This window comes from Fundulus heteroclitus, chromosome 1 (assembly GCF_011125445.2).
Source record: "Fundulus heteroclitus isolate FHET01 chromosome 1, MU-UCD_Fhet_4.1, whole genome shotgun sequence".
In the NCBI taxonomy this organism is placed as follows: domain Eukaryota; kingdom Metazoa; phylum Chordata; class Actinopteri; order Cyprinodontiformes; family Fundulidae; genus Fundulus; species Fundulus heteroclitus.
Genome location: NC_046361.1, coordinates 39,382,653 through 39,397,748, shown reverse-complemented (window position 1 = coordinate 39,397,748; position 15,096 = coordinate 39,382,653). Strand labels below are relative to the sequence as shown.

Here is a 15,096-nt window from a genome sequence, read left to right as displayed (position 1 = left end):
TTTGGCGGTTCTCGCTGCCCAGCACCTTAATAAGGGGGTTTGTAAAGAATCCAGAACATACCTATATATGCTAATTTACTTTAGTTATAAATAGTTTATATTAACTTTAATTTGTAAGGCCAACAGAATGACTTTTTATGTCATTTTGGTCCATTAATATTGTTGAACCTTGTTTTGCAGTAAGTCTTTTGCTATCAAGATAATCGATGAGCTTCATTTTGAAACTTTTAAGTCTTTTTCATTAGTTGTCCACTTTTGTTAGTAACTACATTTGAATCAGTGTTGGTTTGTTTTTTATTTTAGAGAGTATATAAAAACTTTTACAATTAAGTTTATATTAATCCCTTATTGATCGCTGGTTTGCCCTAATTCTGAATGTTAGCACGTTTAGTATCTATTGCAAACATTTGACGGAAACTTTCATAAACATTAAAAAGTGCATATGGCTAACCGCTATTATTTAACGTTAACTATTATTTTATTATAACATTTTAGATGCCATCTTTTAAAATGCCATCATAAACATGTTAACAGTAGCAAACTTCTACTTTACCTTGAGAAATTTAATGAAGTTATGTAATATATTGGCAGATGAAAATATGCCAGCTTTAGCTAAGTGCTACTAATACCATGTAAGGCAACCATAGATAACACTTTTTTTATTTTTTTATTCTGGAGATACAGTTCCTTTGTGCTCATTAGCAAAAAATGCTAACAATTAGCATATTGGCTAACCGTAGCTAACATGAATTGACTCAATCTACTTTGCTAATAAAAGTATGTGCTAGTGTTAAAATATAGTACCAGTGTACTAACATTAACTAAGATAACATTAACTATCAAGACTAAAATAAAGCAGCTTCTATGCTATCAGTCAAAATGTTGAAAGCCAACTTTAGCATTTTAGCTAACATTACCCACCTAGCCAACTGTAGCAACAGTAGCTAATATGCTATCATAGCTGATATGCTAAACTTAAACCTTAAATATTTCTAGCAGCTTCTATCCACTGCTTGAGTCGCTTAAGACCAACAAGTGACAGTGGCTTTCTAAGCAGTCCTAAAATGAAATTACCTGTAGAAATTGACATTTTTCTCTATTTTTAAAAGCATTTAGCTGTTATTGTAATCAGATCACAGTGATGTTTACAGAAATATAAAAAATATTTCAGATGATCGTGCCTCTCTGCAATGCAGCGCTCTTTAATCAACCCTGTTAGAGGCACCAAAAGATGCTGAGCCAAATGTTAGGAAGCTTAGTGTTTATTTTGAAAGTCATTCCACTGATCTTTATAAAGTTAACTGCGGCTTCTGGAATGTTCCAAAGGTTTTGGATGATAAGAAAGCAGGAAAGAAAAGGGGAAGGGGGTCATCAGTTCACAGTTGGCACAATTGCAGGAAAGGACCAGGCTTTTAAAAAGGGCCAAATGTCAGGAGAAAGGGACTTTGAGCAGCATTTTTCCACCAATTCATCAGCAGAATTCTGATGACAAACCAGTTTTTTGGTGAGGGACATTATAAAAGGCAATAAATCAAACAGAACAATTACATTTATTCCTTTTCAAAACAAAGAGATATGGAAAAGTATAAAGGCATCAGGACAATCGTTATAAATATGAGTTAAGACAGAACTGTGTTGACAGGCACCTAAACATGACAGCCCTACAACATGACCGTGTGCATTGTTCAAAAAAGGTGCAAGTAGCAGGTAAATAACAGTTTTCCTTCTGCAAAGTCAGAAAAATCGACCAAAACGCTTGCTCCCATGTTTACTCCAAAGTTTAAGAAGTTAAACTTTAGGTTGATCTAACAAAAATAACGTGAAAATCATTCATTTTGGATGCTACAGTGTGAATCTATTCTAAGAACAGTGCATCAGTCACTGACATTAAAAACCTGACTTTTAGAAAGAAAAGATTCCTTTGGAGTAGATGCTTCCTGCCAACCTCCAGGTTGAGCCTGATCGGCCTTTTTCAGAAATCTACATCTAACACAGAGCTAAAGGACTCGTTAACAGACGTAAAACACGTTTATCTCTTCAACAGGCACGTGAGTAATGAGATATTCCAGATGGGTCTGTAGGCTGTAATCCTAGACCAGCTCTTAAAAGTGCAACTGGACAGTTTTTCCACAAACATCACACAGAATACATGAGCACCACCCAGACAACTATAATAGAGCCTCCAAAGAACGCGACGTGAAACGTGTTCCTGATTCTAGCTTATTATTACCGTTGCGTGTTTCACATAATTTTCCAATGAAAACGTGTTTTAGACACACAAACAGAAGTAAAATCCAATGCATCCTTTTTTTTTATAGCCAAAATGATTAACTGCTCAAAAATCTTCCTACGAATTTATCATCTTGTCAAAATTTCCTATTTTCCCCAGATGCTAATTTCCTACTCTCCTACTTTGGCTGCTTAAAAGCAAAACTTTACTATGAATTTATGGAAGGTTTGGCAAAATAATCCGGGTTTAAAAATGGAACCTGGATGGATGGATGGATGGATAGATGGACAAACAAATGCATCAATGGATAAACTGATGCGTGAATCAGATGAATGGTTGGATGAATGGACGTATAGACAAACGGATGGATGGACAAGCAGCCGGAGGACGTAAAAAGGGATGAGAGGATGAACCTTGTAGAGAGAGGTATACAGAAGAAAGTCTGGACATTTCTATCCATTCTCCACATATTTTCCTTACTTATCCAACACTAAAAATACATAAATTCCCTAATTTTCAAACACTTCCAGGCTGTTTAAGAACGCTGCAGACAATTTTTCCCCGTCTGCAACATTTTATAAATAATAAATTAATAAACTTTTGAGTTTTACAACATTCTCGCTTGAAACCTTGATTCGGATAAAGACTTTAGTAGCGGACGCAGGCTTTAGCTGCAGCGGTAGTTTAAAACAGGCGTGTAGGACGGCCGCCCCTCAGGGGTCCAGCGCGGCCAGCGGCTCTTTGGAGTGGTCGTTGTACATGAAGGTCTGCTCGATGTTGAAATCGGCGGGCAGGTGGTCCTTGTGGAGCTCCATGTGCGACGACACCAGCTTGAGGGTGGAGAAGTAGAGGCCGCACACGGTGCAGCGGTACATGAGGGCGCCGGCGTGCGTCTTCAGGTGGCAGATCATGGTGGAGCGGCCGCGGAAGAAGCGCAGGCACACCTTGCACTGGTAGGGCTTCTCCCCGGTGTGGATGCGCAGGTGGTAGGTGAACTCCCCCGAGTGGGCGAAGCGTTTGCCGCAGTAGCGACACCGGTACCACTTCCCACGGACGCCGGCCGCTCCGGCGCCGCCTTCCTGGGCCGAGCTGCTGCTGCTGGGGCCCCCGGAGGGGAAGCCGTGCACCGTCCCCTGGAGGAACCTCTCCGGCACGCTGAAGCCGATCCCCATACCCAGGCCCAGGTTGATCTTAGAGTGGCCACCCATGTCCCGCGGGGACGAAGACGAGGAAGACGGGGGACACTCCAGAGACTGGTCGGCTTTACGCTTGCCCAGACAACCCTGGCCCCCCTGGCCCCCCCCGTCGCCCAGGGACTCGGCGGTGTGCAGGCTGAGGTGGTACTGGAAGGCCGAGGAGGAGCGGAACGTCTCCGGACACAGGAAGCAATGCATCTCCTCCGCGCCTCCCCCGACCCTGCGGGCCCCCAGCGCCATCCGCTCCTTCTCCTTAGCCGCCGCCTCGTCGGCGTGCGTGGCCACGTGCCTGTCCAGCAGGGGGCGCTCCACGAAGCAGCGGGCACAGTGCGGGCAGGTGAAGACGGGCAAGCAGAGGTGGGTGAGGGCGTGCCAGAGCAGGGAGCACAGGGAGAGTTGAGGGAGGTGACAGACGCCACAGGTCAGGGTCTGCAGACACACGTGGCTCAGCAGGTGTTCCCGGAGGCTCTGCCAGAGACCAGAAACAGACGGCAGAGTTATCTGGATACGTTTCACACTTCATGCTCTGACTGCAACACTGCAAAAACAGAACTTAAAATAGGTAAAATGTTCTTAAAATTAGTGTATTTGTCCTTGATTTGAGCAGGTAAATAAGATGATCTGCCAATGGAATGAGATTTTTGCACTTAAAATAGGAACAACTCATCTCCATCATCTTATTTCAAGTACAGGATGTCTAATTATCTTATTTTAGGGGTCAAAATGCTCATTCCATTGGCAAATAATCTTATTTACCTGCTCAAATCAAGGACAAATACACTAACTTTAAGAACATTTTACTTATTTTTAGATCCATTTTTGCAGTGCGGCAACGTGAAAATTGCGAGGGGTGGTGATAAAGTCGGTAAGTTCAACACCACAAACTTAAATAAGCACCATGCTAAAAAGGCACAGGGACCTTTTTTTTAACAATGTTTATGTGAAGCCTGATGGCCTCACTCACATAACAAGGTTCACGGTTCATTCACTCAACAGTAGTATCGCATCAGCATCAGGACGGATTGCAATCAAACGGGATCAGTGCATCGCTAATTAAGATCACTGTATGCTGCCATTTACAGTAACAAACTAAAGTATCATTACAGAATCTACTTCAAAAGTAAAAACCCAACATTTTAGTTTCTCATCTGGTTCTGATACCATTTCTAGGCTAAAACATCCAATAAATGGTAAAATATTCAACGCCAGCGCTCCGGGCTGCTAAACAAGCCCAGATTATAAACCCTCCACTAACGAGTTTAAAGGATAACTCATCCCCAAATTAGCTATGTTTTAGACCATAAACCGTTAATGTGGTTGTCTTATAGCACTGTCTACATATCCTGGTCATTATTATGACAATTCACCGCATATTTGTTGAAATCCTGCTTTTGTGTCTAACCCCGTCAGCGTGGCGCCTCCTAGGGTTAAACGGTGGTCTTGCATTGAATTTCCAATCCATACTGCTATTGGTTCAAAAGTTTTTGTGACGTAATTTGGAGAATCTGATGTCAGTTGCTCCATTGCTGTAGGATATCTATAACGTCATTTTGACTAGTCGTAATGTCACTGTTAGTGACGCTACCAACAGTGTGAACTTTGAGTTATAGCTGATGTCATTCAAAACTAAATGACACATCTATGATGAAAAATGACACGTGAACGACAAAACAGTTTGAATCTTACTAGGCAAAACTGTAATTACAGATATCTGTAATTACAGTTTTGACTAGTCAAAACTGTAATTACAGATATTCTGAATAAGAGTTTTGACAAGTCAAAATTATGTTGCAGATATCATTTATTAATATCCAGTCTATATAATCATCCTGTGGACGCACACCGTTTGGGAAGAGCTCAGTGGTTTAAGCCCCCCCCCCCCCCCCCGCCCCAGATATAATTTCCATTTTATTCTCAATATTTTATCCTTAAATGCTTTTAAGTTGAAATGAGCCTCAGTTCTCTTTAATTGTTTTACATGATATGTTCTTTTTTTTAATGTCCCTGTCATTTAATCTGATGTATCTCTGTTAAATGTGTAACTTTGCTGCCTCTTGGCCAGGACTCCCTTGAAAAACGGGTTTTTAATCTCAATGGGATTTTTTTCCCCCTGCTTAAATAAAGGTTAAATAAAATTAATTATTTAAATAAAATTTTGACTATTATCCTGTAATGGAAAACAAAAAAAGTGTCACTGTCCAGCATGTTGTGCAACGTTAGCTTTGCATGTAGATGAGTCTGTAGGCACTGGGTTTCACTACGGGGTTAAAACAAATTCACAACATATGTCCTACTTCGTCTAACACGTTGATGTTTGTGGTCTTAAGATGAGAAATATCTGTAAGGCAGTACGTCCTTCTTTGGCCCATAATATTCTTCCAAAGCAGCCATCTTGCTTCACTCTGACACCGAATGTCTGTCCAGTTTCAAACCGGCCTGTAAAAGCACATTTACCTGGAACTCCTTGCTGAGGGTTTTGGTGCACACCGCACACTTCAGCTCTGCCAGGCCTTGGCTGCTGCTCATCAGCGCCCCCTGGGGTATGCTGTAGGCGGAGGCCGTCTGGTGGTGGTGGCGCAGCAGCTTGCTGCGGCTGCAGAACTCCTGCCGGCACATCTCGCAGGCGCAGAGCTGGACGCTGACGTGGGAGAGGGAGTGGGCAACGGCGGCGGCGCGGTCAGGGAAGGAGGCGCCGCACAGCCTGCAGAGCCCCAGCTCCGTCAGGTGGCCCTCGGCGTGCCGCTTCACGGCGACCGGGTCTGCGGGGAGCGGCGCCGAGCAGGCTTTGCACGACAGCAGGTTCCTGCTCACCTGCAGGAGGGAACACAGAGATGCTCAGTGGACGGATGGGTCCCACGATGCCGGCCTGAAGTCTGCAAACTCTCAATATTGGTGTGAAAACTGTTCATTTCTCCTTTTTAACTGATTTATTCTGTCATTTTCTAGGCTTGGAATGATTATAGAATGGAGAAAATCAGCAATTTTGAAAACTCTAAGCACATTTCTTGTGGATTTTCTCTTAATCCACAGAAACAAAATGATGTTTTCTGGCTCAAATATGCAGATATGACAGGTCGGCCCGGTCTTTTTAGAGTTTCTCTCCTGGACACAGATACAGAGAAAACACAAACCTCTCTCAGGCAGATCAAGGATCGGAAAGCCAAACTGAATCGGCTGGTTTATCGGCTCATGCTCCGGCTTTTAATCACAGCCCATAAACTTTCCAGCTGGGTTACGGTGAGAGTCAGTTTAGCTCTCCTCTTTGTGCATCAGTGCCCGCAGCATGCTGTTGACACTTGGAAAGAGATTTAAGAGCCAAGCGTGCTTCTCGTCAACATGGCCACACATATTAACCATAAACTTTCATGTGAACGGCTGTAAAGGAGGTCAGAACCCTCTCAGTTGATGAGGACACGCTGCTAGCGGTCCTGCAGTTTCCAGCGGCACATTTACTGAGTGGTTCCTGGACGGCCCTGAACATCTTCAGCACCTTTCTTTCATCTAAGGACATGTTTCCAGTCCTCCAGGGTCCTGCAACGTTTTCTGCACCCCTGCTTCAACGAGCCTGACTCAAACATTAGCTCACAGACGGAGCCCTGCAGAGCCTGACTCCATGCTAGTGAGGCCGCTTAGCCAACTTAGTGAGGGACACAGGTAGTGTCTGAAAATAACTTCCTGATTCACCGGCCAAGCATATTCTTTATTGGCCAGAATATTAATTCTGACTAAATATCGGCACATAATACCGCTACATAATTAGCCTGAGCTAAACGCTAGCTGTTAGCAAACGGACACGACGTAGTAGGGCTGTGCATAAAAATCAATACAAAGATTAATATTGATGTTTTTAAAAGCGATTTAATATCAATATTCTGGCTTTCAACATCAATATACCTCCAAACACAGGGGGCGTTATCACAGCGAGGAAGTGAGATGAATTTGCGGAACGGCTGACAGGATTTTAGAAGCGCCTTCGTCCCTAAAATCAGACGTTTGGCACATTTTTGGTTTCTGTGATGCGTTAAATGCATTGAACCAAATGCTCTTTATTTTCCTGTTAATATATCAGAGTTCAATAAACTGAACATAAATATAATATTTGGCTGGTTTTGTTGGTTAAATGACTTTGAGCATTAATTTGAAAGTAATAAATATCAATATTGGAGTCAAATCAAATCAAGCTGAGCTATGTATGGAGAATCGTATCGGCTCATCCTAGATGACGTAGCTGCTGTCGTTCTCGTGTCACATGTGTGCGTTTGTTGTCACAGAAAGCAGAGGAACATAAAGAAGCATCCACCAAGATGATGACTTAAAAACACGACTTATTTGGTGCAAACATTTACTCGCCATGTGGCAGCTAGTTCTGAAATTTACTCGCCAAACGGAAAATTTACTCACATTTGGAGTCTGGAGAGTGTTAATTTCGGACTCTGGACACGGGATGCTGGCCCTCGAGGAACCGACTCTAAAGTCCATCCAGATTTACACCTGAAGCTTGTTGAAGGATGCATAATGCACGTGTTTGAGCGACGACTAACTAAAAGACATTTAAGCAAATATTATAACAGGTATATAATTAGTACTTATATACCTGTTTAGTTGGTATCACAGACGTTACCTTAGCCAGCAGCATGGCAGCAAGTCTGGAGGGAGAAGGTGATTTAACCCGGTACCAGCGTGGCGTCCCCAGTAAAGGGGCCATTTAAGACCGGCTGGATTACGTAAATCCAGGAAATTAAGGAAATTCGGTGGAACAAGAAACGCAAGAAGCCCTGCAAACATCTGGCAGCTGAAGTAGGCCAAACTTTTTTTTCTCAGACCAGAGTTAGAAACTGCGTCGTGGAAGGGAAGCGAAAACGTCTTCAAACTTTGTAAAAAAGTCCAGTTGTTTTGTTTGTTAACTTTTTTTTGGAATTACATAAAGTTCACAGCAAAGTTAAAGCTGTGCACAGAATTCCAGTTTTTGAACTTGGAGCTTTTTTCTAGCCAGCCTCTCGGTTAAAAACCAGAAATGATTCTGTCTGAGAGGAACGGACGATCCTAACAGGTTAACTGTGTTTACCAGGCTGCTGTCTTCGTCTCTGCCGTCTCCGTTCTCCACACACACCAGCTCATCTTCATCCTCCTCCTCCTCCATGTAGGTCTCGTCGTCACTCAGCTCGATGATCTCTCCCGCCAGCTGCCTCCACTGCTCCTCCTCCTCGGCGCCGTCGCCCTGCGCCTCTTCTGTCTCCTCCTTGCTCTCTCTGGCCTCCGCCTCCTCAAACATCAGGGCAGCGTCGCCCTCCTTGGCCGCCGCGGCTCCCGGCGCCGGCGCCGCCTGCAGGCAGCACGGAGGCTCCCCTGAGGAGGAGGACGGGGCGCAGGCCTCGGCGCCGAGCTGAGCGGAGGAGTCTGGGAGGGAGCAGGAGTCGCGCTCGGAAAGGATGTGGCAGCGTGTCACACAGTCCTCACAGCTCCCTCTGTCCCCCCTGCTGTCCAGACTCGGCTCGGTCTTCAGCTGAAGCGCGGGGCGAGGAGCAGCTTGTAGCTGAAGGTCGGCCACCATCTGTCCGTAGCCCACGTGAGACTGGAAGTCTTCGGCCTTCAGGTCCAGAGCGAGAGCCGCTCCTTCCCGGCCCGTCCTGCCCGTCCTGGCCGGGAACAGAGGCGAGGGAGCTGCGGCGGACCGACCGACCGAGGAGGACAGAGAGGAGCAGGAGGCGGCGGAGGAGCAGGCGGACGAAGCAGAGGCGCCGACCGTCGCCGAGCCGAGGGCGAGCTCCGTGTCTCCGCCCGCTCTGGCGGACGCAGACGCCTGCAGGTCGGGGAAGGTGGCGTGGCAGGCCCTGACCAGCTCGCCGACGCCGAGCCGCTCGGCCAGCTCGTACAGCACCCCCACGTCGATGAGGTCGATGAGAACGTCCCCCGTGTAGACGAACGTCAGCACCTTCTCAAAGTTGGCCGGGGAGACGAACTCCAGCGAGAACACCGGGGAGGACGGCGGCGGAGCGCGGCCGAACAGGCCGTGGAAGTAGGCCCCCGCGCAGGCCAGGACCGCGCGGTGCGCCGCGAAGGTGCGGCCGCCCACCTGCAGGAACACGTCGCAGTACTGACGCGTCTGCCGGCAGCGGTTGAGCTCGGCCAGCAGGTTGGCCGAGTGGCCGGGGCCCTTCAGCTGGATCCTCATCCCTGCTGCAGCTGCTGGGATCCTACCGAGCGCCTGCAGAGAGGAAGCACAGAGAACGGTGGACACAGACGCCCTGTCGCTTCACCAACCCCTCATAACGCTGAGTTATTCTGTAGATTCATCACAAGCCTCAGTTTATTTTGAAGATCGTGGCTTTCAGCCACTGAAAATCCTGCCTCACAGACTCGGACTATTATATAAGAACAATCTTTTTGATTGTGACATTTTATTGCCTTGTTCCAGGTCCTAACATCATGGAGAAGGGTGCCGAGTAGAGATGGGTACCAAACTCTGTACTTTTATAGGTACAGTCCGATTCTACCGGGTACCTATTCACCTAAAATCAGACGGCACCATGTTTCGGTACCTAAAAAAAAAAAAAAGGGAGATAAGCTTCTCCAAGCGTCTCCCAGTCAGAGCAAAGAGAGGAAAGTTTCTGTTCTCTCAGATATTATTTACAAAGTGGGATAAAATGTTTCTATTTTTTTCTTCTTCTCTGAAACTGTTGCATTAAACAATTCCCTGAATTTTATTCACACAGCTTCAATCTAGTATTCACCTCGTTCATACTGTGCCTCTGATAATAAGGTTTTATTATTATTATTATTATACAGTTTTTGATTGGTTGGGAGGATGTAATGACTGTAATATTAAATTACATTATATATATATATATATATATATATATATATATATATATATATATATATATATATATATATATATATATATGTATGTTATATATTCTATTCTAGCCTATAATGCATATAATATATATACACATATAAAGTATATATATTATATGCATTATAGGCTAGAATGCAAACGAAATGAAAACTGTAATTCTACGTTTTATTGACCCTTTTTTTCTCTGTCATCGATACATGTCTATAGATCAATATTTATCGTTATTGTTATTGAATTATCATGCAGCCCTAATTAGGAGGCTTCTGCAGACCTTGATGGCTGCTGAGGAGGTCATAAACCATTTGAATCAGGTGAGCTGCAACAGAAACATCTAAAACACGCAGGACATGGGACCCACGGGGACCATGGTGGGGGACCACAGACATGAGCCATAGATCCTCAGTGGGCTTTGGGTCAGACCGGTTCAATAGTCAGTCAGGGACGAACGAACCGTGATAATCAAACCCAGTTTTGGTTCTATAAACAGCGCGGTGTGTCATTCTCACTGAAATCCACAGAAACATATCCCCGAGCAAGTATTTAATCAATAAAACATACGAGGTTCATTTTGCTTATTAGATTACCCAAAATAAATAAACGTTTGGACGATGTTGTCACTGAATAAACGCACCAGCTGAAGCTAAATGAAGATTATCTGATATAAATCCTGACATTTATTACACGTTTAATGAAACGGTGTCTGCTGTTGTGCTAAACTCCTGCATGAAAGCTGATCTGCAGCAGCTCTGGGTCTCATCCTGACATTTCTGCTCACAAACAGCGCGACCCGCGGCTTATTCTCGGTTATTTACGGTTATTTACGGCAGAATTAAACCTTCTCTCCGTTGTTATCTGGACTCACCCATTAAAAGCGGCGTCTAAGCCGAGAAAATGCCCATTTTCCCGCTGTTTTCACACTCAGATGGTTCTCCACGACCACAACTGGTTGCTTGGCGATCCGTCGCGTCTTTGTGACGTAAGCCGCTGCGACTGTAGACGTCGCCCCCTACAGACTGGAGGCGGGACTGCAGACAAATAAGAAACTGCCAGAACGAACTGACTAAATAAATCTATTGTAGTTGTGCTGTTATTTACCTTTTTGATTCATACCATAATAATTGTATTTATCAGTGTATTTTTTTCTAGTTATGATCCATACGTCCATTATTATTTTAGCCAGTTAACCACAGGGAGAACATGCAAACTCCATGCAGAAAGACCCCAGGCAACAGTGGTGCTGTTGATAGTACTGTTGCCCTGCAGCAAGAAGGTCCTGCAGCTCTCTTTAAATACCTAATTATCCAAATAATAGATGTACATTTTTTGTATTTGCATAAAAATAGGCAACATGTTTTTTTTAAGATTTTAAAAACAAGGAAATTAGGTGGAACAAGAAATGCAAGAAACCCTTCAAACATCTGGCAGCTGAAGTTGGTCAAACTTTTTTTTCTCAGACCAGAGTTAGAAACTGCGTCGTGGCTTCAAGAGATGTCTCACTGAAGGTATTTCACGGAACGTTTTAGCGAAATATCTTTCATTTTGATGAACACTAACTTTTTCCGCAGCAAGAAAACACATTACTTCTTTCTGTCTTTTGTTTAATGGTTAAAACAAGACAAAGTGCAACTAAATCGCTTTCTTTTCTACACATAAACACAAAATAAGATCGCTAAGTGAAAATGCATTGCAAATAAAGAACCAAATATTTATGGAGGTGTCCTCATGTTTTTCACAGGACTGTTTAAAGAAGCGTCAATTTTCCACAGAAATAGGAAGTACCACACAATGCAGGGGAACAACAAACCACAGCGCCTGATATGCAGATGGCCTTCTTTCAAAATAAAAGCACAAGATGTAAGACTAATCTTAAAACTTTCCTTTTTGACAAAGCTTCTAGTCAGAGTGGCTCATTTTACCCTGTTCTACCTCTATAGTTATGCTGCTATAGGCTTAGGCTGCTGGAGGATATCGGGGTCTATTTCTCTCACTCTACTGATTTCTACTGTTCTCCAGTTTGCATTGCATTGCATTGAAATGACTGTTTTCATTTCAGCTTTTAACTTTTTGCCCTCTCCCCTTTTTCTTCATAGTAAGAACACCTGGTCTGGTGTTCTGTTAGCTGTGACATCATCCAGAGAAGACGGCTCACCCGCTGTAAAAAAAACTCTAACCAATCTTTGCCGTTTGGCCTCAAGTGCATGGATTTGTCAGAGTTTTGTTCCTGCGCTCACCCCCTCCGTCCCTCAAGTTCTGGAGATTTCACCTTATCTACTGGTTGTCACATATGCCAATCATTCTAATGTGCCCATGTAACGGCAGTTTCCATGCTCTTTCCTTTATAGTTTCTGCTTGCTGGCTGTGAATGCACACTTCTAGTGTTTATGTATCCAGTTAGCTTAGCGGTTAGCTTAGGGGTTAGCTTAGCGGTTAGCCATCCACTGTAGCTCTGCTGCTCTCGCCGTAGACTTTGAACGTGGCTGAAAGTCATAAGAAGCGAACAGTGTTCATGTTTTTGACAATAAAAGGAAGGGCTCAGAAGAAATAAATAAGACCAGAGTGGATTTTGGAGATTTTTTTCACGTGATCCCCCTGAGGAGTGGAAGGGCTGGTAAGACGGCCTTGCGCAGCTGCAATTGTTCAAGAAGGGACTTGGGGAAACCTCCGGAAAAATCGCAGACCCTAGCTTTCAGATTTAAGAAAATACACTTTATAGCTGTTTCTGTGGTTCTCTGAGTTTAAGAACAAATTTTGTCAGTCGGAACTGAAATTCATATTAAGGTCCTTCTAAATATCCTAAAAGCTAAATGATGATCATTATCTCCTTCAGCGAAATGTTTTTTTTTTTAAATCAATCTTAAACTTTGTGTCTCTTCATCCTTTAATTTAACTACTTTTATAAAATGGAAATCAAATACATTTTTTCTAAAAATATTTTTGCTAGATTCAAAAGAATCTACAGCTAAGTGTATATAGCTGAAACAAAATGTAGTACTATAAATATTTTTTCTATATCAAGATATTAAAGGTATAGTCCTTATTTTTTTCTTAAACGAGGAGAGAGGAATATTTTAACCACTTTGCTCACATAGGAAGGGCTCAAAAAACTGCAAAAGTAAAGGTGAAAGGCATAATAAAAAAAACAACAACAAAGCAAACAGACAAACAAAATGATCCTATTATTGCTAATAAAAAAAATTTATTTTCATTTTAAGTCATGAGGAATTCACATGATCCACAAGGTGTCCCAACTGCTTCATACGTGACTTTTAAATCATGGGATCAATACACAACAGTAATATAAATGTGAATAGCATCTCCGTGTAGTCTCTCTGCGATCCCCAATGAAAACGTCTCAACACGTGGTTACATACTGCATGTTCACATCTGCTCGCTGCTTCATGGAATGTACGGCAATAAGAAATTATAAAAGACGATGAAAAACAAACCCGACGTATTTTTAACAAACTTTTTTTGTCTTTTCTTTTTTTTTTTTCTTTTTTTTTTTACAAAGCTGAGTCGTTTCGGGGGCTTCTTTCTTTAAACATCTCTGGTCGGAACAAACACTTCCTTCTTGTAGCTCAAGCTGTATTCTCTCTGCTGAAACCGTTTGTTTCCACTGAACCGGCTGAGATTGAGACACGTTGACGGTTCAGGTTTCATTTTTAAAGCCAAAGGGGTTGGAAAACAAAAATAAAATAAAAAATTGGTCCAGTCACAAGAAAAAAATCGGAAGAAAATCATCGGATGACGGGCGAACTGTCGGCCGACACAGTTCACGGCTAAAGCTGTCGCTCTTCATCGCCACAGCTGGATTATTGCACTTCATCAGGAGGAAGTGAAACAGAAGCAGACAGATGGGCTGTGCTAAGGGTGGCAGAAGACCGCTACACGGCTACAGGACAGCATTTCAGCAATATGGTAGTGATCGACTCACTGGATGAATATTGCTTTCGTGTTGTTTGATATGTTGTTCAGTCTTCAGTAACAGTTTATTATTTAAATCCTTTGCATTATGTTATCTAGTCCCGTCATGTTGCGGCGCTGCAGCCTTTTCAACAGATCTCTAAACTGTAGGCATCCTCCAGGCAGACGGCCACCGTCATCTGTCCGGGCTATGACACCCACTTCCTGGAGCTGGTTCGGCCCAGGCTGGCAGTGCTGGAGCGGCGGGAGAGGACCGGGGTGGCGGCGGCGGCGGTGGTGGGGGACGTTTCATTGGAACACCCGTGTTGGAGCAAAATATCCATGCAGCCTTTGCTCCCTGTTTTTCTGGCGATCATCATGGGCGTCTGGCCTTGGCTGTCCTTCGCCTTCACGTCGATTCCGTACTGGGAGGGAAGAGATGGAGGAGAAAACATTTAACCTTCTTTAAAAGATCAGACTTTCAACATAGATTAAGAAGGTGAGATTGTGAGCTTTCCCCTAAATATCCAACAATTTATAGTCAATTGTTTCCTGTCAATTCCCTTACAGCGAATGTTTGATTAAGAACTCTGCTGAGTTCTCCTACTGTTCTCCAATCTGCAGTGTTTGTTATTTAATGTTTAATCTTTAACTTTTTGTTCTCTGTCATTTTCTCTTCATAGAAGGTACACCTGGTCTGGCGTTCTGTTAGCTGTGACATCATCAGAGGAGGCAGATCATCCTCTATTACCATCTAACATAGAAAGTACTCCTGGGTCAATGTGAGCTTCTGTGCTTTCTGTGTCTCTGCTCTGTCTTCTCTACCATAGAAAGTACTCCTGGGTCAATGTGAGCTTCTGAGCTTTCTGTGTCTCTGCTCTGTCTTCTCTACCATAGAAAGTACTCCT

The 15,096-nt window shown here is 43.6% G+C and overlaps 2 protein-coding genes across 5 annotated transcripts in view; both read right to left on the bottom strand.

Annotated features, from left to right (window-relative positions):
- Window positions 1–1,246: 1,246 nt before the first annotated feature.
- On the bottom strand, window positions 1,247–11,270 carry LOC105930882 (zinc finger and BTB domain-containing protein 39). Its single transcript, XM_012869289.3, has 4 exons — window positions 11,148–11,270; window positions 8,492–9,631; window positions 5,881–6,237; window positions 1,247–3,894 (listed from the first exon to the last, which is right to left on the bottom strand). Exons 2-4 carry the CDS (start codon window positions 9,596–9,598, stop codon window positions 2,944–2,946), a joined length of 2,415 nt encoding a protein of 804 aa, XP_012724743.2. The 5' UTR covers window positions 9,599–9,631; window positions 11,148–11,270; the 3' UTR covers window positions 1,247–2,943.
- Window positions 11,271–13,455: 2,185 nt separating this feature from the next.
- agap2 (ArfGAP with GTPase domain, ankyrin repeat and PH domain 2) overlaps window positions 13,456–15,096 on the bottom strand; it is a 50,938-nt gene continuing 49,297 nt past the window's right edge. For all 4 annotated transcript variants that reach the window (XM_036142733.1, XM_036142717.1, XM_036142714.1 and 1 more), the window contains one exon: window positions 13,456–14,613. In XM_036142733.1, coding sequence (XP_035998626.1) covers window positions 14,398–14,613 — 216 coding nt within the window. In that variant the 3' untranslated portion in view covers window positions 13,456–14,397. The remainder of the gene's footprint in view (window positions 14,614–15,096) is intronic.